The sequence below is a fragment of the Lynx rufus genome, unplaced genomic scaffold, assembly GCF_022079265.1.
Source record: "Lynx rufus isolate CCGP_SWC_20201006 ecotype Redwood Valley unplaced genomic scaffold, mLynRuf1.p SCAF_9, whole genome shotgun sequence".
Taxonomy (NCBI): Eukaryota; Metazoa; Chordata; class Mammalia; order Carnivora; family Felidae; genus Lynx; species Lynx rufus.
In genome coordinates, this window is record NW_025814897.1 from 113,147,451 (window position 1) to 113,168,363 (window position 20,913).

The window sequence follows — 20,913 nt, forward strand, 5'->3', positions numbered from 1 at the left end:
GTGGTCTTGCTGCCTGCCCCGAGGGGAGTGGAGAAAATGTGCTGAACTGTGTCCTCCCAAATTCCTGTGTTGGAATCCTGACCCCCCCAGCACCCCAGACCATGACCTTGTCTAAAGACAGGGGCTCTGCAGAGGTGACTGAGGTAACAACACTCAGTCTCCAGGGTGGGTCCTGATCCCGTGTGACCAGGGTCCTTGTAAGAAGAGGGAATCAGGACACAGACACACACACAGAGACGACCCCATGAGGACACAGGAAGAGGACGGCCGTCCACACACAAGGAGAGAGGCCTCGGGAGGCCCCGGCCTGGCCCTGCCCACGCCTGGACCTCGGGGAGGCTACACGCGTCTGCTGTGTGAGCTTCCTCATCCGTGACTTTGTAACGACTGCCCTAACCAACCAATGTGACCAGTTCAGATCAACTACTCTGAAAGTTCCAGCCTGAAATGAGGACGCAGGAAACGTGTCATGCTAAGGACTCCAAAAGGAAAGAGGAGCTTCGACATCCTGGCACCTGCCCACTTTCCCTACAGGGTCTGTTCCTTCCAGAACGTGGTGTCTGGACATTAGACGCTTCTGGAGACTTCACCTACGTCATCCCAGGAGAACGCAGGCTCTCGCTAAGGGGAGAAGGTGGTGCCCCTGCCATCTCGGTCTGGGGTCTTCACCCATCCCCTCCCCTCCTGGCGCCTCCTCTCCTCTCAGCCCCAAGGATCAAGGCTGGCTGGAAAGACGATCATTCAGTCCCCTCGGAGGCCCACGGCAAAAGATGCCTTGATCACTTCTCCAGCGGGATCCTGGCTCATCTGGGCAGGGTAGGGGCACGGGATATGGATCTGACGCCCCAGGTCAGTACGTAGCAGACCCCCAAAGCGAGGTGCGGCACCTTCCTGCAGCTCCGACTGCTGGGGCCCTGGGGACTTGGCGGCTCGCGGTGCGTGGTTGGAGCTGGAGGGCTGGACTGGAGCAATAGTGCGGATGCCTCCTGCATCCAGGGATAGGCTCCACCAACGTTCTGGGGTCCCCATGCCGACGGCCCCAGGCTGGGCTGTGCTAAGCCCAAGCAGGCGCCACGGAAATGCCACCTCTAGGCGCACTTGTGACGCCCCCACCCCGTGAGGCCAGGGACGCCACCCTCCCTGGCCTGAGACAGTATCCGCCCATCACCGCGGCCAGGCTCGGATGCTCCGCTGCGCGTGAAGCCCTCCCACCTGCTCTGGTCGGACCTGACCACCCCCTGTGGGAGTTCCCGGTCCACGCCTGTGCTCCCGTCAGCCCCAGGCTCCCCCGACATGGTGGGTTCCCAGCGCACTAGGGAAACCCCAGCTTAAAGGAAGACCAGAGTGCAAGCCAGCCGAAGGCTAACTCCTTCAGCCAACCCATGTTCAGGGGCACGTGTGGTGCACAGGTGCAGAGCCGAGGCACCCCCGGTCCTGCCCTCGTGTGGCTGGGAGCTGGGGACGCAGCACCCACACAAACAGACCAGGCACTACACCGTGCCATGAGCGCCCTCGGAACCTCCCCAGGGCCAGTCCCCTTACCATGGGGGCTCAGGGAAAACTCCAAGGACCTGGGGGGGGGGGAGCGGGGGGAGCCGGGTGAGGGAGGGGAGCCGCGGCCATAAATTGTTACATTTCTTCCAGGTTAAAACTCCTAACTTAAAACTTAGAATAATAAACAGCGGCCAATACACATTAAGATGAGTGACAAAATGTCCTTTAAAGAACTGTTGAGGCAATCAAATGACATCCATAGGAAGGCCTGTGAGCAAAGCAGTGAAGTGCTCTCTGAGGGTCGCATATTATTTCTTACTGACAACAGCCAGTTAATGATGATGCTGGCCTGGGCGGGAGGGGGGCGGGGAATGACCACGATTGGGCGTGGCCTGGCCAAAAGGCCTGCGATGGGGGCGTGGCCGGGTGAGGATGAGTGACGGGGGCGTGGCCGGGCAAGGAAGATGGTGATGGGGGCGTGGCTGGGCTAGGAAGGCAGGGATGGGGGCGTGGCCGGGCGAGGAAGATGGTGATGGAGGCGTGGCCAGGCGAGGAAGGCAGGGACGGGGGCGTGGCCAGGAGAGGAAGACAGGGATGGGGACGTGTCCGGGAAGGAGGACAGGGACGGGGGCGTGGCCGGGCAAAGATGATGGTGGCCAAGAGGACAGTGCACTTACCCCTGTAAGTAACTGTAGTAAGCGCTTCACGTGAATTTTTTCCTTTAACTGGAGAGCTCTCTCTACGAACGATCACTAAGCCAATTCTAGAGATTAGCAAACCCGCTCAGAGAGGGCAAGACGCTTGCTCAGGCGACCCAGGCAGTGTTGAGGGGCTGCTAAGTCGAGGCCAGACTAAGTTGGACTGACAGCACGGGAAGGGAATCCCCCAGACCCGGGGGGAGGGGGGCGCGAGCCCCCACATCGCAGTCACCAGCGTGGCACGGGCGGCTCCTGCACCCGCAGCTGTCCCCTCCCTGGGGGCAGCCACCCCCTCCAGAGCGCCCAGCCTCAATAACATGTCCTAGAGTCCCGACACAACCAGACCCACAGTCCTCAGGTCCCTCCAGGGTGCGGGGGGAGACACACAGGAGGTCGGAACCCGACGTTCTGGGGTTGTGGGAATGCACCTGGGTGTTTTATGCTTTCTTCCCTCTGCGGCCTCGAACTTTTTGACCGTCTCCGTGTTGAGCGGTTAGAGTAATCCCGAAGAACAAAGAATGTGCAGACCAGCGGCGCACAAAAACGCACACTTCCAGAGTAGGCCTGCAGGGGGCGGGCGTCCCTAGGCTCCGCGTCCGCAGGTGCGGGCTCCGCCAAGCTGTTCAGCACCTGGCCTTGGAGGGGGAAGCAGACAGAACCGCCACAGGACCCCGCCAGCTGGCCTGGCTGTGGGCGCGCGGGATCCCCGGAAGGGCGCGGAGCCGGGCGGCTGGAACACGGCTGTCCCCACTCCAGGGTGCGAGGCACGGGGACAGACTTCTAAGGCAGAACCCGAGACCCCAGAACCCGAGGTGCTTCTCCCGACCGCCGATGCGCCGTCGCATTAGGGGCGGCTTCTGTGAAAGCCTGGACGCGGTGGTGTGAGCGCGGCTAGGAGCGAACTCGGCTCAGGCAGCTGCTGGCCCCGCGACCTCGGGCAGGTCATTCACCCTCTCCGGGCCGTGAACTCCTCTGAGTAATGGAGGCCAGCGGGTGTCTCCTAGGCCTGCTCCAGGGTGTGAGCGATGGGGCAAAGAAGGCCGATCAGGACGGCGTCAGAGCCGACCGGTGGTGAGAATCTCGGAGGACCACACGGTGGGCCGTTCTCTGCCTGGCGCCTTGCACCCACCCCTCACTGCCTGTCGCGGCGGGGACACGCGAGGCAGCAGGGCTCAGGAGGAAGGGACTTGTCTTGGGTCACTTCCCCTGGATAAGCCGGGACCTCCAGTGAGGACCCGGCCCTCCCGCACGTTGTGAAAAAGAAACCCACCACCGGAGAGCGGCGCACGATCCTGCCGGGCACGGCAGGAAGCAGGACACAGCAGCCCTGGGAGCCCAGGCCTCCAAGCTCAAACTCAGCGCCAGGGGCTGGGGCCCTGGGACCAAGAGGTTCGGTGGCTTCGGTGCCTGCTCGCTCTGACTCCACGCTCGAGGCTCAGGGATGGGACCCGGCACACGTTTCTGGGGACCAGAAATCCTGGCTGGAGCCGGCATTGCAGGCAGCGACAGCAGGACCCCAGGCACACACTCACCCTTCATCTCAGCGTGAGACAGACAGGCCAGGGGCCAGGCACAAGCACCAGAGAGGACAGTGACCCTAGCTGGGAGGCCTCCAGCCAGTTGAGGGCAGGGGGGCCGAGAACCCGGCTCGGAGAACTCCGCCAAGTTGGGGCCCTGCAGCCGGGGTCAGGCCGTAGCAACTCCCCACTCCCATCTTCTGAATTTCTGGTGCCCTGACACCTGCCTTGCTGGCTTTGGAAGGTCTGCCCCTCGCAGGGCAAGTGCATTCTGACAGTAAAGGAGTCGCCCCGAGGGTGACTCTCAAATGCAAAGGAGCCCCGCAGGGCCATCAACCCCACCTGTCTTGCTGGGCTCCCACCCTCAGGGCCATGACCCACCTGTCCTGATCAGCCCCGGGGCAGGTCCCAGACAGCCAGGGACAGCCCCCGTGTCCCAGAGCCCCGGAAGTTACCCAAACTAGCCAAGCCTCAGGCGGCTCGTCCTGTTCCATCTGCTCCTTCCCTCAGAACCATGGTGAAAGCTCTTGGCCCCGCTTCACTCCCCCCACCCCCCATCCCCGCTGCTTCCCCACCCAGCCTGGTGCCTCCTGAGCGGCCCCCCGCACCTGCCCCTCCTCTCGGGATCTGTGAATAACACACCAGCTTTCCAACGGCAGCCGACTCCTGATGGGTTGGCTTCGCTGTGCCTGAACGGTGGTAGGACCTATGGGGGTTGGGACAGGCCAAGAAGTGACTCTGGAAGCACCCAGACGTGCAGCCTCGGGGACCAGAGTGAGAAGAGGGCAGGATGAGCACAGGGACTCACCTTAGATCCTTCTCACGGCCCCAGGGGGCGGCGGGCCCTGCTCACACCGCGGGAGGGAACCGGATGCCTCCCCAGGCCGCGGGGACGCTGAAGAGCCAGGGGGGGACCCGGCACACAGGAGGCCCGGTGGGGTGGGCCTGCCTGCGCCCCCCGGCGTGCCTGCCACGCCTCAGCACTCCTTGGCCCTCTGACCACAGCGGGTCCGGGGCATGACCCCACCCGGACTGGGCAAGTGGGGCCACGGTGGCTCAGGGAAACCGACAGGCAGCCTGGGAGGTGATAAGAGTCACGGCGCGTCCAGAGAACGGCTCAGAGCCTCTCCGTGCCCCGGCCCTTTCCCCCTGCCGTCCGGGGCTGAGACTCCCCGTCTGCTGTCCCAGACCCACGGACCACCCTCCTCTGCTCAGACACCCGGACCACTCTGCTCGGAGAGTGCCCTCCACCACCCCGGCTGTCCCTGCTTCTGAGAACACAATTTCCTCTCCTTGCCCTTGATTCGTGAAAGACTCTTTATCTGAGCCACAAGGAGGAATTCTTTTTTTTTTTTTTTTTTTTTAGTCAGTAGGCTTCATGCCCAGCATGGAGCCCAACGCGGGGCTTAAACTCACAACCCTGAGATCAAGACCTGAGCTGAGACCAAGAGTTGGACGCTTCACCGACTGAGCCACCCGGGCGTCCCACGGCGGGTTCTGTTTCTTTACGAGACTGCAGCTGACGCAAGCCCGGACCCCACGGTCGCCGGGGGGATCAGGGAAACTTGTGCCCTGGGCATGGAAAGGGGCACGGCACCGGGCGGCCTGTGCTCGGAAAGCACCTGGTGCCATGCTCCATCGGGGCACCCAAGACGCTAGGCACACGGAGAGCCCACAGCTCCAGACGACTCCCGCCTTACGGAAACGCAAGAGCCTGGCCTGACCTTCCAGCTTCTCTAGAGAGGTCAGAAATTGCATTTCTAGGTAAATAGAAATTTACTGCTGGCGACCAATTCAAGTATCTCAGAAACTCCGCGAGGGTCAAACGAACTACTGGGAGGGTGGGGGTGGACTGCTCCTGCCCCGCCCCACCGAGGGGGGTCGTCAGGGGTCACACGGGTGGACGGCAATCGTGTACCTGGTGGATCTCGTGCCAGCCGTTCTCGTCCCGGCAGCACACGGCCGCGTGTTCGTGGAGCAGAAGCTCGCAGCAGTAGGGATCGCCCCCCACGATCGCGGTGTGGTAAAGGGGTGTGAGGCCATAGCTGTCTTTGTAATCCGGGGACGCTCCAAGCTCCAGAAGGGTCTAGAAATAAACACCGAACATGTGGTCATTGGTCTCGTGACCGCTTTGGCAGGGAGTGAAGCAAGAAAGAAGCACGAGGGTCACACTCTGCCCCCGGCCAAGGCTGACCAGGCCCTTGGTTCCGGCCCTTCCCAGGCTTCCCGGAATTCAGTGGGTGCCAACTTGAGACAGCAAGGTTTCTGGCCCTGAACTAGCACGTGGTGCCGGCATGCAGGACGAGCATCTGGGAGCTCGGGGGACTCTGTGCAGACACGCACCTGTGACAGACACGCATCTATGCGGACACACCTGCAGCACTCAGAGACCTCCTGTGCCCTGCTGACCCCCCCCGGACCAGCAGAGAGCAAAGAGAGGGCGGCCTTTGCGAAAAAGAGAGAAGGTGCGCCTACAACCTGAAGTACAGCGTAGGACGATCTCAGTGTGCACCCCGAGGGGGCAAACCCAGGAAGCGCCGTCATGAACACTGGGTTTCAGACGAAGCCAGCGGACGAGGCGCAGCCGATGAGGACTTGGCCTCCCCGCCGGGGCTCCTGGAGGCCCCCCCCCCACCCAGGGCCAGGGCAGGTAGAGCAGGGGCAGCGGGGAGGATGGGGGCTGGGCCCACACCCCGGACGGGCTTCACGGCCCGCAGTCCGGGTCTGCCGCCGCCCAGGGTGGGTGACGTCCAGTGCTGCCCCTCCCGGCTGAAAACCCAAGCCTCGGACTGAACCAGAGGGACAGGGGAACTTCTGTAGACACCAAGTTCTAAAACTCCCAGGAAGAGAGAGTGGGGGGCCCAGACTACGCTTTCTAACCTCAGGGGGAACACAGTTCAGGGTCAGTTCCGGTGGCCGCGGTGGGGTGGGCACAGGGCACGCTGATGCAGGCAGGAGACCAGACAGGAAGGAGGCGTCCCCCATGCGAGACGGCCCCGGAAGGTACCTTCAGGGCCACTTGGTTCCTGGCTCGGGCGGCTTTGTGCAGGGCCGTCATGCCGTCTCTGGCGCGGAAGTCCAGGTGAGCCCCGCCGTTTCTGAGAGCCTTGATCACCTCCGCGGGGTCGTCCAGCTGAGCGGCGAAGGTCAGCGGGGTCTCTACGGGACCCGAACACACGCAGTTCAGAACCACTTGGGAGAGAGCCAGGGCCCGTGGCTCCCTAAGCCAAGTTCAGAGTCTACAAGGGAGCTGGAGGACGTGACCCCAGAGGTACCGCGGCTCCCACCCGCCCGTGAGCCCCAATATCCACACAGTCAGTCAGCATGGCTCTGGCGACCCCGGGGACGGCGGAGGTGGTATTTGGGGTCATATGCAAGTCAACACGGGGGGCGGGCCAGAGCTTCCCCACGATCCCCTTGCGGGCTAGGGGTCCGAGAAGCCGCCCGCTGCCCTTGCCCTGGGTACCCAGAATCCCGCAACACCATCCGGATGCTTCCTTTTGGGAGGAATGGCCCACTAGGGCTGTAGTTGAGCGTCTGCAAGGCAGATGCCCGCCTTTCACCTCAATTTCATGATGTTTACGGGCATCTTGGTGGACGCCAGGACCCGGCTGTAAGTGAGGGGTGGAGCCTGTGCCCCGTGGAGGTCTGGGCGGGCAGAGACCCGAACAGCCGTCGCAATGGCAGGGGCTCGGCTCGATAAACGGCCGGCATGAGGGCTGGGGCAGAAGCCCCGGGGAAGGAAAGACGAAGCCCGCCCCCCTGGGGACAAAGGTCGGGAAGGGTCCCCCACCGCCCGCCCGGTGCAGCTGACTCTGGGCCAGTCTGTAGCCGGCTGTGATGGGGACGCCGACATCTGGTCTAAGCCCATCTTCTCCACCCCTCTCGGTGAGTGCCCGCCACCGCCACGGCCGAGCAAGGCACACCGTTATGATGCGGCTCATCTGAGAGGCGTTTACCTTACAGAAGAGTGCCAAGGGCAGTGTGACGGCACGCAGGTCCCCAAGACCCAGACACGGCGCACACGGCACGGGACGGTGAGGAGTCATTCTGACTCGAAGCACATTTTGAGAATAAAGGGACCGGGGCATCTGACCTGGGCTGAATTCCCTTCTGACCGCACCTCGGCCGCGATCCCCGCTGTCCCCAGGGCAGCTCCCCTGCCCCATCTATTGCTGATCCCCGGGCTAATTTACCCCCAAATGAGCACTGTGCCGAGCACCGTTTAAATTCGCCGTGGGAGTCACCCTGCGCCTGGATTTTCCACGGTGACACGCGTGGGCTCAGCCACTCCCGGTGGCCAGCATGCGTACGTGGACACGGCCGTGTGCGAATGTGACACACAGCCCACACGCCCTCTCCCAAGGGACGCCGCACACCTCCCGCTTTGGTCACGTGTGTCCCCGTGCGTCCCAAGCACGGACGAGGCTCACGAGTGCCATCACACGCAGGTCTGCGGTCCTACGAGAAAGACCCTCTCGGGCAGGGATCTTGTGTGAATTAGGAGTTTTCTGGGGCAGCGAATGGGGCAGTGACGATGGGGATGTTTCCTGCACAGGGAACATTCCCACGGCGAGGGGCGCTGGGGGTCGAGACTGGCGAGGGTCTCCCACCTGGGGGCAGACACGCGGAAATGGGGAGACGTGCATTCAAAGCAAGCTTGGGGAGAGACCCCCGCCCAGCAGAGAGGGGAGAGGGAGCCCATGGGCCTTCCCCTCAGCCCCAGCCGTGGCCTGGCCGCAAGTGTTAGAAGGCCCCAGGGAGGTCTTGGTTCCTTGGGTGGCAGGTGAAGGGCGTGAAAAGCCTCAAAGTCAATTTTTGAAAACGTTTAGTTTTTTCGAGCGAGGGGGCAGAGAGGGAGGGAGAGAGAGGATCCCAAGTAGGCTCCACGGCCAGCGCAGAGCCCCATGCAAGGCTCGACCCCACAAACCGTGAGATCGTGACCAGAGCTGAAATCAAGAGTCGGACGTTTAACCGACTGAGCCGCCCACGTGCCCCTCAGAGTCAAATTGCTTACAGCAACTTGAGGAAGCCGGCCCCTGGCGTTTAAGGTCCGTTTAGGACTGATGCACGTCTGGGGCAAGGTCGACCCTCAAAACGATTAGGATTCTTCTTTCTTATCTGGCTCTCCACACAAGGCCGATGCGCAAGTTAGGTGCTCCAAAGCAGATGTTAAGTTTACATCGCGCTGTTTCGTGGCAAGGGCTCCAGAAGCCCTCCTCGAATGACGCACCAGACTCGCCACGTTCAGACCTGCCCAGGACGCACCCGGGGAGGTCAGGAGAGACCCCCGGCTTAGAGACCATTGAGGAAGGGGACGTCCGACGAGACCCCACCTGGAGCAGACAGGATCCCCCCCCCCGAAGAAGACGCTCGCCCCTCACCTGCAAACCTGTGACCCTTGGGGGCTTGCACTGTCTCTGCCATTGATCACCACGTGGCCGCTCCTCTAACGAGCTTGGGACCGGCGGTCCCTTGCACCGTAATTCTCTGAAGATACTCCTCGGTTTTTGCATTTTGCAATTTCTTCCCTTTCAATAAATATTTTGGAACCTCAAAATGGCCCTGAAGACACCGCTCTAATCTTTTCCGATGGTCTTGAACACACAATACCATCTCACCTAGAAGCGGCCCGGCAGCATTTTGGCTCCAAAACAAACAGCCATGCTTCGACACGCTATCAAGCCACAGAAGAATGTGACTGAATCTTGAACACATCCTGCTAAATGAGAAAAGGCAGTCTGAAAAAGCCAGCCTGCTGGATTCCAATTATAGGACATTCTGGAAAAGACGAAGCTATAGCAGAGGTAAACAGATCGCTGGTTCCAGGGGCTGCGGAGAGGGACAGGGGCGAATAGATAAAAAAAACACAGAGGACCGTTTTCGGTGACAAGACTGTTCCATATGACGCTCTAATCGTGAATGCCAGGATCAAACATCTGTCACAATCATAAACTTCACAGCACAGGGAGGGAAACCCAAGGCTTGCAGATTTTTTCAGTGAAGTTTAAAAACTCGTCTCGGAGACCTGGGGATCTCAGTTCGGAATGCAGGACGTGACGAAAAGAGTCGAACCGCAGGCCAAATGAAAGAATCAGCCTCCCCGGAGGGAGTGGGGGAACCGAGTGCCGGCCTGCGGACCCAGGATGGAGCGGTCTGCAAGATGAAAGGCCAGGTGAACCCGGGTAAGCGCTGTGCCCTGTCAGCACCTAAAGCTGCTTCCATCGTGGGGTGCAGGTCAACCACTCTGAAACCACTCTACACGGGCCCTGGGATTGAACCATTAGATCAACAGATGGCAGGGAGCGGCGGCCAGGTTTCTCACTGTTAGCGGGGAGGTTACGGCTTAGCCACGGAAAGGACTGCGGTGATCCGTGTGGCCGGGGATCAGAGCTGGAGACTCACAGTGAGCTCCATACGGACACAGATAGTTACATACAGAACTGATTGCAGGTATGCACGTATGCATGAGTTAGTACACACACACACACACACACACACACACACACACACACACACACACACAGAGTTTGTTGTTCTGTCGTCTGAGGGCCCAGAAGCAACGACACCCCAGCAGCACCGAGCACACCCAGCACCCAGATCTTGGTTCCTAAGACCATTCTCCAGGAAGAGAAACCAGGCTCCCGGAGGACTGGCGGGGTCTAGGTCTGGGCAGGAGGCACACGGGATGAGCCCGGGGTGCCTTCTAGTGCCGGGAAGTGAGCAAGGGGCCAAAAACTAACGACCCACACGGATGGGGTCTGTCAAAAGGACACGGGAGTCAGTGGCCAGAGCTGGAGCCCAGCGATGAAATCTAGCACGGGGTCATAACCCAGATTACAAATTAAATACCCATCAGTCCATCCCAATAGAACTAACAGAGTAGATGTTAGTAAGAGTAAATAAATGAAGGCGGGTGGGGGGGGGGTGCGGCGGGAAGAGAAGCCTCCCGGGCAGAGTTCCCCATCACGTGTGCAGAAACTCTGTCCTCAAGAAGGTAGAGGCTCACTCCCCACTCATCAGGTGTGGGCTGTGCTTAGTGGCTTCCTTCTGAAAAGGATGGTCCATAAAGGGGATGAAGAGTGACCGCATAGCAGGGAACCTGACACTGACCTCAGCCAGGTGAGCAAGGTCAGCGTGTCGGGGACGGGACAGGCGGGGAGCACGTGCCCGGACGCAACGGGGACGGGAAGGGCGCTTCGCCCTGTGGTCCTCCGCCCAAACCCACAACCCTGTCTCATCATGACATAAACGTCAGACAAACCCCAATGAGGGGGGGGGGCGTTCTCCAAAATACCCGGCCAGTCCCCAAAAGAGCCGAGCGCTGCACAAACAAGGAAAGCCCCAGAAACCATCACAACCGAGAGGGGCCTACGGAGACAAGATAATGAAGTTCCATGAGGGCTCCGGGGGCAGAAAAGGGACATTGAGGAACTACTAATGAGATATGAGGACAGCATGCGCCGCGGTTAAGAACGGCACATCAGGATTGGTTCATTAATTATAAAATGTGCCCCGCTCAGGTACGACAGCCATCGTCGGGGAAATGGGCCGTGGGGAGCAGGTAGAACATTGTGTGCTACCTTCCTAATAATCCCGCAGCTCTGACACTGCTCTAGCATAAGTCACGTGCTCACGGCTGTGCTGCAGGCGACGGTCTGATAGGACAATGCTGCCACTGACCTGTCCCCGGCTGGCGTCCTGAGGAACGTGCACCTCACGTCACGGGGCGCTGTGAGGCGTTCCCAGCCTGACCTCCTCTCCCCCGGCCAGCCCTGGCGGGTGTCCCGGGGCCAAGCCCCCCCCTGCGGGCCCTCGTCCTGCCCCCACCCAACTCCTTCCTTGCTTAATGTCCTTCCTCTTCACCGCAAGCACCTTGATGTGTCTCCTGTAGCCCTCGCTGAAACGCGGTGGGTGGAAGTGAGCAAAAATCCCTAACATCACTGACTGCTCTGCCTGAGCTCCCGTTTAAAGACAGGCCCTCTTTGCACCAGGAAGTGCGCCTGACCAGCCAGATGACCCGGACCTCCTCCGTGGCGGCACAGACCTCGTCCGCAGTCCCCGACCCTCTGCAGACCGACGTCTACGAGGTTCCAGAGCGCGTCTGCTCAAACCGCCCCTCTCCCGTTGCCCGTTGCTGTTCTTTCTGGAGGGCCTCATCCCGGGATTCACTCAGCGGCTGCAGGGAGCCAGCCGCTTACGGACCCTGGTCGCCACCCACGTCCAACGCGTTTCTTCTGATCTCAAGGCCGGCGCTCGGAGGAGGCCCGGCCCAGTGCATAGGGATCCGGAGTGCCCGCGCAGCCTTCTAACTGGGCCGTGTGGGAGCTGGGTAGGGACTCCTAGGAGCCAGGCTGCGGTGACACGTGGCGGACCCGAGCGCACGTCGGCACGGATGACAATCCACGCCAGCCCGACAAGCTGACGAGCTACAATCACTGGCCCGGAAACTGACTCCAAATTGGATCTCACCACAGGCGCCTGGCGAGACCCACTCGATCAAGGGGAAGTCTTTTACTTCTCAATACGTTTCAAGAGTCGAAAGACGTTTCTGGCTTTATCAACACGCCGCCCTCGTGGTACCCGGGCTTCCTTCAAGTGGGGGAGCGCGGCGCGACATAAAAGCACTAAGTTCATTTTCGCTCAAAGTGCTCGTTTTGTTTCCTTCTTGGGGCTCAAAATACCACATGCGTTGTCCCAGCGGTTCCCACCAAAGCAGGAGATGAGCCCCCAGACCCTGGTGGCCAAGGCTTCAGTTCTTCAGACCACCTTTGCCGTCACTTGTTACAATTTCCACTAGAACGGGCACCGACGGTTGGCTGTGATCACAGGCCGCCTCGTTTTAAATTTTTTTTTTCAACGTTTATTTATTTTTGGGACAGAGAGAGACAGAGCATGAACGGGGGAGGGGCAGAGAGAGAGGGAGACACAGAATCGGAAACAGGCTCCAGGCTCTGAGCCATCAGCCCAGAGCCTGACGCGGGGCTCGAACTCCCGGACCGCGAGATCGTGACCTGGCTGAAGTCGGACGCTTAACCGACTGCGCCACCCAGGCGCCCCAGGCCGCCTCGTTTTAATTGACAGGTGGTTCCATGGAGATTTAACTATCTCCTGTGCATCCTTCAATCCGAAGGGCCACTCCCTCAACCTCGGGGCCCCGCGGTGGCCCAGAAGCGCCAGAGAACCGCACAGCCCGAGCACAGGGACGCGGCCCGCGTCTGAGCATCGCGCTTCCTGCCCTTGGGAAGCCCGCTGCTTTCCGCTCTCTGCTCAGGGCGGGGCGAAGAAGTCTGCTTCTCAGCAGATCCTGCTGCTTGCCAAGCGGCTTGCGAAAGTCGCCAAACTCAGCGTGGACACCCGCTCCAGCTGTCAGAGCCGGTGAGGGTGATGGTGTGGCATCAGCACGTGGGACGGTGCTGCAGCCCGTGGTCCCGTCTGGGGACGGGAGGGGGCTCGCTCCGCGACCGCAGACCCTCCGGTCCTGGACCCTCTGCACCAGCCGGAGGCCCGGCTGCGTCCCGCCAGGCACGCATGTGAGAAGACAGACCCACCTCCTTTCCCCCCCCGGGGGTGACAGCAGGGACCCTGCGGTCTCAGAGCAATTAAACCTGGGCTCCGCCTCCTGGGCTCCCAGAGGACACTGGGGCGCAAAGAGGCCAGCTTCGTGGGACATAAGAGGACTGAGGCGCAAGAGGCTTTCCACACCCTTGACACATCACGGGACGCTTAGCAGGCCGTGACGTAAGCACAGCGGTATTAAGCGCCCTGTCACCCTAGGGTGACTGCACCAGTTTGTCTGGGACCAGGGGGAACCCCAAACGTGGGACTTTCTGTGTGGAAACCAGGGCCATTTCAGCAGAAGGGGGACAAGTTGGTCACACGAGCTGTTGTCTGGAGGCAGCCCACTATGGCCAACTCTGAGTCGTCCCCGTGGGTCCAAAACAAGGAGAACACCACATCTCGAGTTTCTGCGGTGCTAACACGGCAGGGCCTTTCCGGAGACCTCACGGCGGATGACGCATCACCCTTGGACACGTGATGCACTCTGCTGGGTGACGCTCCAGCGCTCCCGCCCCGTGGGTACTGTCATCCCACCGAGACCGGAGAGGCCCCTTCGACTGCACCCCACACAGCCAGGCGTCCCCAGACCCTCCCTGTCCCTCGACCGGAACAGCTGCTTCTCGCCTGGCGTGCGGACACGCGTGAGGAATCCGAAGACGCTGGGGACAGAGCGGCGGGGCTGGGGCGCAGCGAGGGGCCGGAGGCACTGCCTGCTCAGGGTCTCGGGGCCGCACGCGGCCTCTGCTTCAGCGTTTTGTATCTTAACTACACGCCCTTTCTGCAGGCTGTACGTACTTTTGTTTGGCCTTTAAAAATAAAACTTGCTGTGTTCGCTCTTTGTTAGTTATACCTACATACGGTAAAAAAAAAAAAAAACCTGCACGCGGATGTTTATAGCAGCTTTTTTCACAATTGCCAAAGCCCGGAGGCAGCCAAGGCGCCCCTCAGCAGGTGGCGGACACACAAGCTGTGGTCCCTCCAGACAACGGGATCGCGTTCAGCGCCAAAGGGAAGTGAGCTCCCACGCCGTAATGTTACGGAGGAAACACAGACGCATCTAACCAAGTGAAAGAACCCAGTGTGAAAAGGCCACATACTATAGGGTTCTGACTCTACAACACCCTGGAAAAAGCAAAACCACGGAGACAGTAACGACATTGGGGTCTGCCGGGCGTCGGCGGGGACGGAGGGTGAATGAATGCAGCACCGAGGGCCTCTTGGGCAGGAAAACGAGTCTGTGTATCACTGTAGGGACAGACACGTCACGGCGTCTGTCAAAACCCACAGGATGTGCAAGACCAACAGCGACCCCCAGGGTAGCCCGCGGACTGTAATTAGTAATAGCCGGCTTGTGGGGTGTGACCATCAGCCACGCCAACGTGGGAAGCTGGTGGTTACTGGACCACAGAACTCCCACTTTATCCACTAACTTTTCTGTAAACCATTAACAAATAACGTCGGCTGATTTTAAAACCAAAAAAAAAGCGGGTGAAGAGAAACCAGGGAAGATTCCGCTTAACAGAAGAATAGTAACTACCACCAGGAGAAATCCTGACCCAGGGGGCGCCTGGGTGGCTCAGTCAGTTAAGCGTCCGACTTCGGCTCGGGTCATGATCTCGCAGTTCGTGGGTTCGAGCCCCGCGTCGGGCTCTGTGCTGACAGCTCGGAGCCTGGATCCTGCTTCGGACTCTGTGTCTCCCTCTCTCCCTGCCCCTCCCCCGCTCACGCTCTGCCTCTGTCTCTCTCAAAAATAAATAAGCATTAAAAAAAAATTAAGGAAAAAAAGAAAAGAAATCCTGACCCAGACAATTCACGTCTGGCTGCCACCCTGGGAGAACAATTGAAAACAAGTCTCCAGTTTCTCTGTCCAGACGAGAAAACAAATCCAAACCCACACTGCTCGATGGCACGAAGCAGCGGCCGGAGCGGAGACGGGGCACCCGAGAGGAAGACATGGGCCCCGACGGGCCGCGGCGTCCAGCTCCAGGCAGGGCGCGGGAAAGGGCACAGGCGTCTGTCTGGAGACAACCCGGGCTCTGAGCCGTGTGGTTCTGGAAGCCGGGTGAGGGTCTGCCTTGGAAGAAGCGTCACTGCCGACTGCTGCTTCCGGGCGAGGGGGTCGTGCGGGAAGAAGGGCAGCCCAGAGCAGACCCTCGACCTCCCCCTACCGCCGGCCCCGCCCCGTGGAATCATCTGGAAACTGCCACGGAAGAGGCCAGGCTGGCGGACACCCAGGCCAAAGGCTGCCCCAAGGAGGGAACCACAGACAACACAGACACACGTCCTCTCCATGTGTGCCCTGTGTGTCCCCTCAAGTGTGCCTTCCGTGTCCCCTCATGCGTGCTCTGCGTCCCCTCCACATGTGCTGTGTCCCATGTGCATCCTTCTGTCCCCTCTATGCATACGCTCCGTGTCCCCTCATATGTGCCTTCTGTCCCCTCCATGTGTGTCCTTGTGTCCCCTCTATGTGTGCCCTCTGTGTCCCCTCCACGTGTGCCCTCGGTGCCCCCCTGCCACGTGGCCCATCTCCTGGCGTCTCGGGCACTGAAGCTGTGGTCAGAAGTTAAATTTAGGAGACACACAAGTCAACGGTGATCACGGCACAGCAGCTTGAGCTGGGGGTGGGGGGGGGACACGTTTGGCTAGACGGGCACGAGGTGGGGGTCCTGTCCCAGCTCGAGGGGGTCAGAGGAGCCCCTAGAGATGACGAGAAGGCTCCATTCTTGAGCTGACATACGCATCCGCTGTGGGCCCAGTAACGGCCCAGAGCGGTGGGACACATTTAAGTGACGGTGGCCCGGACAGAGGGCCGGCCGGTCCCCAGAGGAGGGGAAGCGGGGGCCCTACCAGCTGAGTCCAGGAGGAGCGCTCTCCCGCCCGAGGTGACCAACCTGCAGGGACAAACACACCAGCTGCCACGGAGCCTACCTGAGACCCCCGGCCATCCCAGCTTGGCGTGCCTCCCGGCAGGGGACACCCTCCCCCCGGGTGACTGCGCTCCGCCCCAGGGGACCTCGGGCAATGCCTGCAGACAGTCTGGTCGTCACACCTGGGGGTGCCACTGGTGCCTGGGGTGGCGGCCAGCGGTGCTGTGAACGCCCCACAACACAGACGCCTCCCCCCACAAACAAGCGCCCGGCCCCACCGCGGAGCAGGGTCCCACCGTAAAAAGGAAGGAAGCCCCACCCTCCTGACAACACGGATGGACCCGGGGGGCCCGGCGCAACCTCAGCCAGGCAGACAGATGCCGTGTGAGCCAACGCGCCGAACCTAAAAACGCCGACTCCCTAAAGAGAGCAGATGGCGGCTGTGGGTGGTCATAGACACCAACCTCCAGTCACAAGACGGGTGAGACCTGGGGACGTCGGTGCGGCCCGGGGACGAGAGCTAACGTCACCGTAGGGCACATGTGCGAGTCGCTGAAGGGATGTTAACCAGGCTTACGGGCTCAGTTCCCAAGGTGCACGTACACGTATCGGGTGGTTACGCGGCAGCCCGAAGCCAACACGACGTTACAGGTCAACTACGTGTCGGTAAGACCGGGGAGGGGGATGAGATTAAAGAAGAGGCAGTGTTTAAAAAAGAAGACGTCACGGGGGCCGAGGTCGGGGACCCCTGTGATTCTGACCCGAGAACGACCAGCGGCCCACACGCGGAAGGAGGTTAGGAAGACGTGCGCGTGTCAGCGCGTGTCCCATGGGGGGTGCACGACAGCTCGTACGCCTTGCCATCCGTTCCCTCCTTCATCCGTTCACTCGCTCGGCAGCTGTGGATGAGCGCCGACCGCGTGCCGGGTGCCGGGCCGGCTGCCCGGCTCAGCCCCCCTCGCCCGCGACTCACGCAGGAGTGACAAAGCCCTTTCAAGAACCAAGGGACGTGTCAGTGTTGCACACGCGTGTGCAGGGTGCCAACAGAAGCACCTCTTCGGACTCAACCCGCGCTCCAGCGAGGCGTACTGACGTCCCCCCCACCCGGGACCTGCCTCCAGTGTCCGGGTCATGGAAATTCGGATCCAAGCCGCGTTCCAGCATCTTGGTGATCTTTTCCACCGAGCGGTGCTGAATGTGGTCCGTGAACTTTTTCAGATTGGTCTAAAGAGAAAAACGAAAAGACAGAAATGTCTTAACGGGTCGCCGGGAAGGTTCCTTACAGGGTGTGCCCTGGCTTCCGCCGTGGAGAGGGAGCCGCCCCCGCCCCTGCCCCGCCCCTGCCCCCCGCCGGGCGCTGTGGACCCCCAGCACGCGGCAGGTGCAACCAGGCCGCCCTGGATGCGGGTTTCAGAAATCTCTCCCCTTTCAGCCTTTCACTGTCGCCAAGAGCCACAGGACTTTCCTTTGCCTTTGAAAGGACAAACCAGCTGGGCCCCTTTGAAAAACTAGTTTCCCGGGTCCACCCAGGCCGTCAGACTCCACCTCCGGGACGTGAGGCCCAAGGACTGCTGTTCGTGTTCTCTAGTCTCAAAAGCAGCAGCTGCGACGGAGAGCGGACAGGGCAGCCTCCTGCTGGGCCAATCCACTTTTGGGTGGACCCCGTGACTACGTGGATGGAAACAGGGACGCCTGGGCACAGAGCGATTCAAGGTGAGGAGAGACATTCACTTTGCGGGAGGTCAAAATGATCCGTGGGTCAGCCCTGGCGGGGAGGGATGTCTCCCCAGCTTTGCCCGGCCCCGTCTGCGACAGGGAGCAGACGGCCCCCGGGCTACCCGACGACGACCGCGGTATCCCGTCTGCCTCCACCCGAAGACGCCAACCCTTGCCGCTGGCCCGATTCTGCAGCCCCCTGCACAGGGCTCTCCACACACACCGCAGGGGCAGCAGCGAGGGCTCCGGGACCTCCGGCCCGCCGACACGGGCTGGTTCTCCGCCCGAATGTTTTCTGTACATTCCATGGCCAGAATTAACAGATGCCCAGCGACACAAGAGACACTGGGTGTCACTTAACGCTTTCACTGCTATTTACTAACCAACGCTCTTATTAATCTGAAAGCACGTTCTTCTACACTTCAGAAGGTAATCAGAACAGCCAGAAGCTTCCTCCAGACTTTGGGGTCTAAACACGGCCACCCCGGCAGATTCCAGGAACATTAGTTGGGCCACAAAGTTGTCAGCACTCCGAGGACGGTGGGGACATGCCAGAGGGCAGAGAGCCGGCCACATCTGGCAACTTGAGCACAGAAAGAAAGAACGGCGTACCGTGACCGCTGAGCACGGTGAAATCCACGCGTCTACCGCGGCACAAATCGGGGACAGAACAAAAGCCCGGGGAAGCCGCTGGCTGAGAACGCCCTCCGCGAGCTCTCCTGGACGGCACCGGGACAGGCGAGGGGCAGGGTCCAGGCGGCTTCCTGACGCTGGCCCTCCCTGGGCTCATGTCCTCGGGCATCCTCAGAAATCACACATCCTTTCCAGCACTAAGGCAGATGCGGCCACGCGCTCCAGCCCCAGCAGCCCCTGGACACGCACGGCGTCCCCGACCAAGGGCAGGAGCCCCGCCAGCAAGCCAGCCCTCACGGACCGCAGCCCGCGGCTCTCCGTCTCAACCCTGCCGGCCATGTGCAGGTCTCACCGCCGGGCGGTTTATGCGAACAGCTCTTTCGCTGACTCTGTGCTCAGTGCTGTCCTCCCTGTCGCCAGCGGTGGCTCAGAGAGAATGGCTACCCCTCCTCCCAGAAACACCCGGGGGGACGTGCCTACAGCAGCGTCCCCTCCGATGCCAGTCGATGCACAAGTTTGCCACCAGCATGCTTTCGTCACACAGGAGGAGAGGAGAGCCACGTCCAGGGGCTCTGCGGGCGGACGCCCTCCCGGGCACCAGAAAGTCGCGTTCATTTGTGTGGTTTGGTCAGGCCCACGGGGGCCACGCCAGCGGAGGACACGCAGGTGCACGCGCCCTGCCCCCGAGGGCACAAGTCCGGACCCACCCTGCGGCGGGGTCCCGCCTCTGAGGAAACCTCGTGGCCCCCTGATCCGTGGAGACGGCGATGCCACGTAAGAGACACGAGGCCGGGTGTGGAAACGGCAGCCGTCCCCGCCTACCTTTGTGTGCAGCTTGGCCAACTGTTTCTCGTCCAGGTTGGATTGCTTATACACCCGCTTCTTGTATCGAAACTGGCACAGAGACAGAGACAGGAAGAAAGAAAACACGTGAGTACGTCACATGGTGTTCAAAGGCCGCCTCGCGGAAGGCAGGGGCCCCACCGCTAACTCTCTCTCATCCCACAGACCCCTGACATCGCAAGAGTGACACCTGCAGGGACCTGCAGCCACGGGGCTGAGAAGCCACGGAAAGGAGAGCCACCCAAAGGGACGAAGGAGGCGTATCCTCCCCCAGAGAAGCCACGCAGGCGCTCCTCTGCGTTAGTGGCGATCGGGGTCCTCACGGCCGTGCGTGTGGCCCCGTGGACAAATCAGGATGTTTCTTTGACGTCCTCCCCCACCAACGTGCGTGAGAAGCCCGGCCCGGCCAAGCCAGCGTCCCCCGTGCCTCAGGCCTGGCCCGGGCTCTCCCTGCAAACGTGCACCCCCCCGCCCCCAAACTGGAAACCACACGTTTTCCTCCGACGTGTCGGAAGTGCCCAAGACCAACGTGCGGGTGCCAGTCGGCCTTGAACCCCAGCACCTCTGCCTCAGGCCGCGCCCAGAGGCCCCTCGGAGATAAAACGTGCCAGAGGCGCTACTGAAGGTTGGGGAGGGCACCAGCGGTTTGCGGGAAGATTCCCGGTCAGGACACCTGTTCGGTTCCAGCCCCACCGACGTCCCGTCAGCCCGGGGCGGACGCTTTCCCGTCTCAGACTCCGGTTCCCGATCTGTCAGTGGGGACGCCCGAGGACGGCGCGTGGGCGTCCTGGCCCGGACCGGCTCTGGCCAGATGCGCCCCACACCTCCCTGGGTTCCGCCACAGCCCGGGGGTTCACACGAGCACGGGTGGGGGAGGGGCAGGAAGGCGGTGTGGGGCAGCGGGGGCAGGGGGGCCCATCCTGGCACCGACTCTAACTGCACATACAGGGTCCGAACTGACAAATTCCTGTCGCACAGACTGAAACCGGGCTTTCCGTCAAGTGTCAAAACAAGCCCGTGGTGAAGCCAGGAAGTTTGGTGGAAAGTTCCGGGACCACGGGTGCTGGCCGCGGGCCGCAGGCGTCCATCTCCCCTGGCTGGACCGGCAGCAGGAGGACCAGACCTGGTTTAGGACTTCTTCCCCCGGTTCTAGACTCGAGCAGGACCACGTGCTCGTGTGCCCCGCGCCCTGGGCTGCGTGAGCCCCTCGAACACCTGGTCTGTACCCGTCAGACCTCCGAGGTTTCGGGAGCCACGAGGGGTGACGTCGGGAGAGGTGGGGGCTCACTGACTGACGCCTCTAAGGGAATCCGAGTCACCGGGACTCCTTCGGGGTGTAAAAAGACGCTGGGGCCGCGAACGTCCCCTGGCGGGACGGGAAGTGCTCAGAGGAGAAGGACTGTTTCCAGAGGCGCCCTCGTGTCTAGCCTGTGGCGACGGGGACGCAGCTCCCAACACAAACCCTTTCCCTGCTCTTTTCTCAGTGCTTCACACACAGCCAACCACACTCTACCAAAATTCTCAGGGGCAAAGAGCTCACGGCCACGACCGCCCCGACCGGTGGGAGGCCAGGCCCATCTCCCT

The 20,913-nt window shown here is 61.3% G+C and overlaps 1 protein-coding gene across 1 annotated transcript in view; it reads right to left on the minus strand.

Moving 5' to 3' along the window:
- The window catches only part of SHANK2 (SH3 and multiple ankyrin repeat domains 2), a 431,931-nt gene that overhangs the window by 384,233 nt on the left and 26,785 nt on the right, over window positions 1-20,913 (minus strand). The window contains exons 3-6 of the mRNA XM_047071362.1: window positions 19,309-19,380; window positions 17,253-17,361; window positions 6,717-6,868; window positions 5,628-5,795 (exon numbers count right to left, since the gene is read on the minus strand). Coding sequence (XP_046927318.1) covers window positions 5,628-5,795; window positions 6,717-6,868; window positions 17,253-17,361; window positions 19,309-19,380 — 501 coding nt within the window. The remainder of the gene's footprint in view (window positions 1-5,627; window positions 5,796-6,716; window positions 6,869-17,252; window positions 17,362-19,308; window positions 19,381-20,913) is intronic.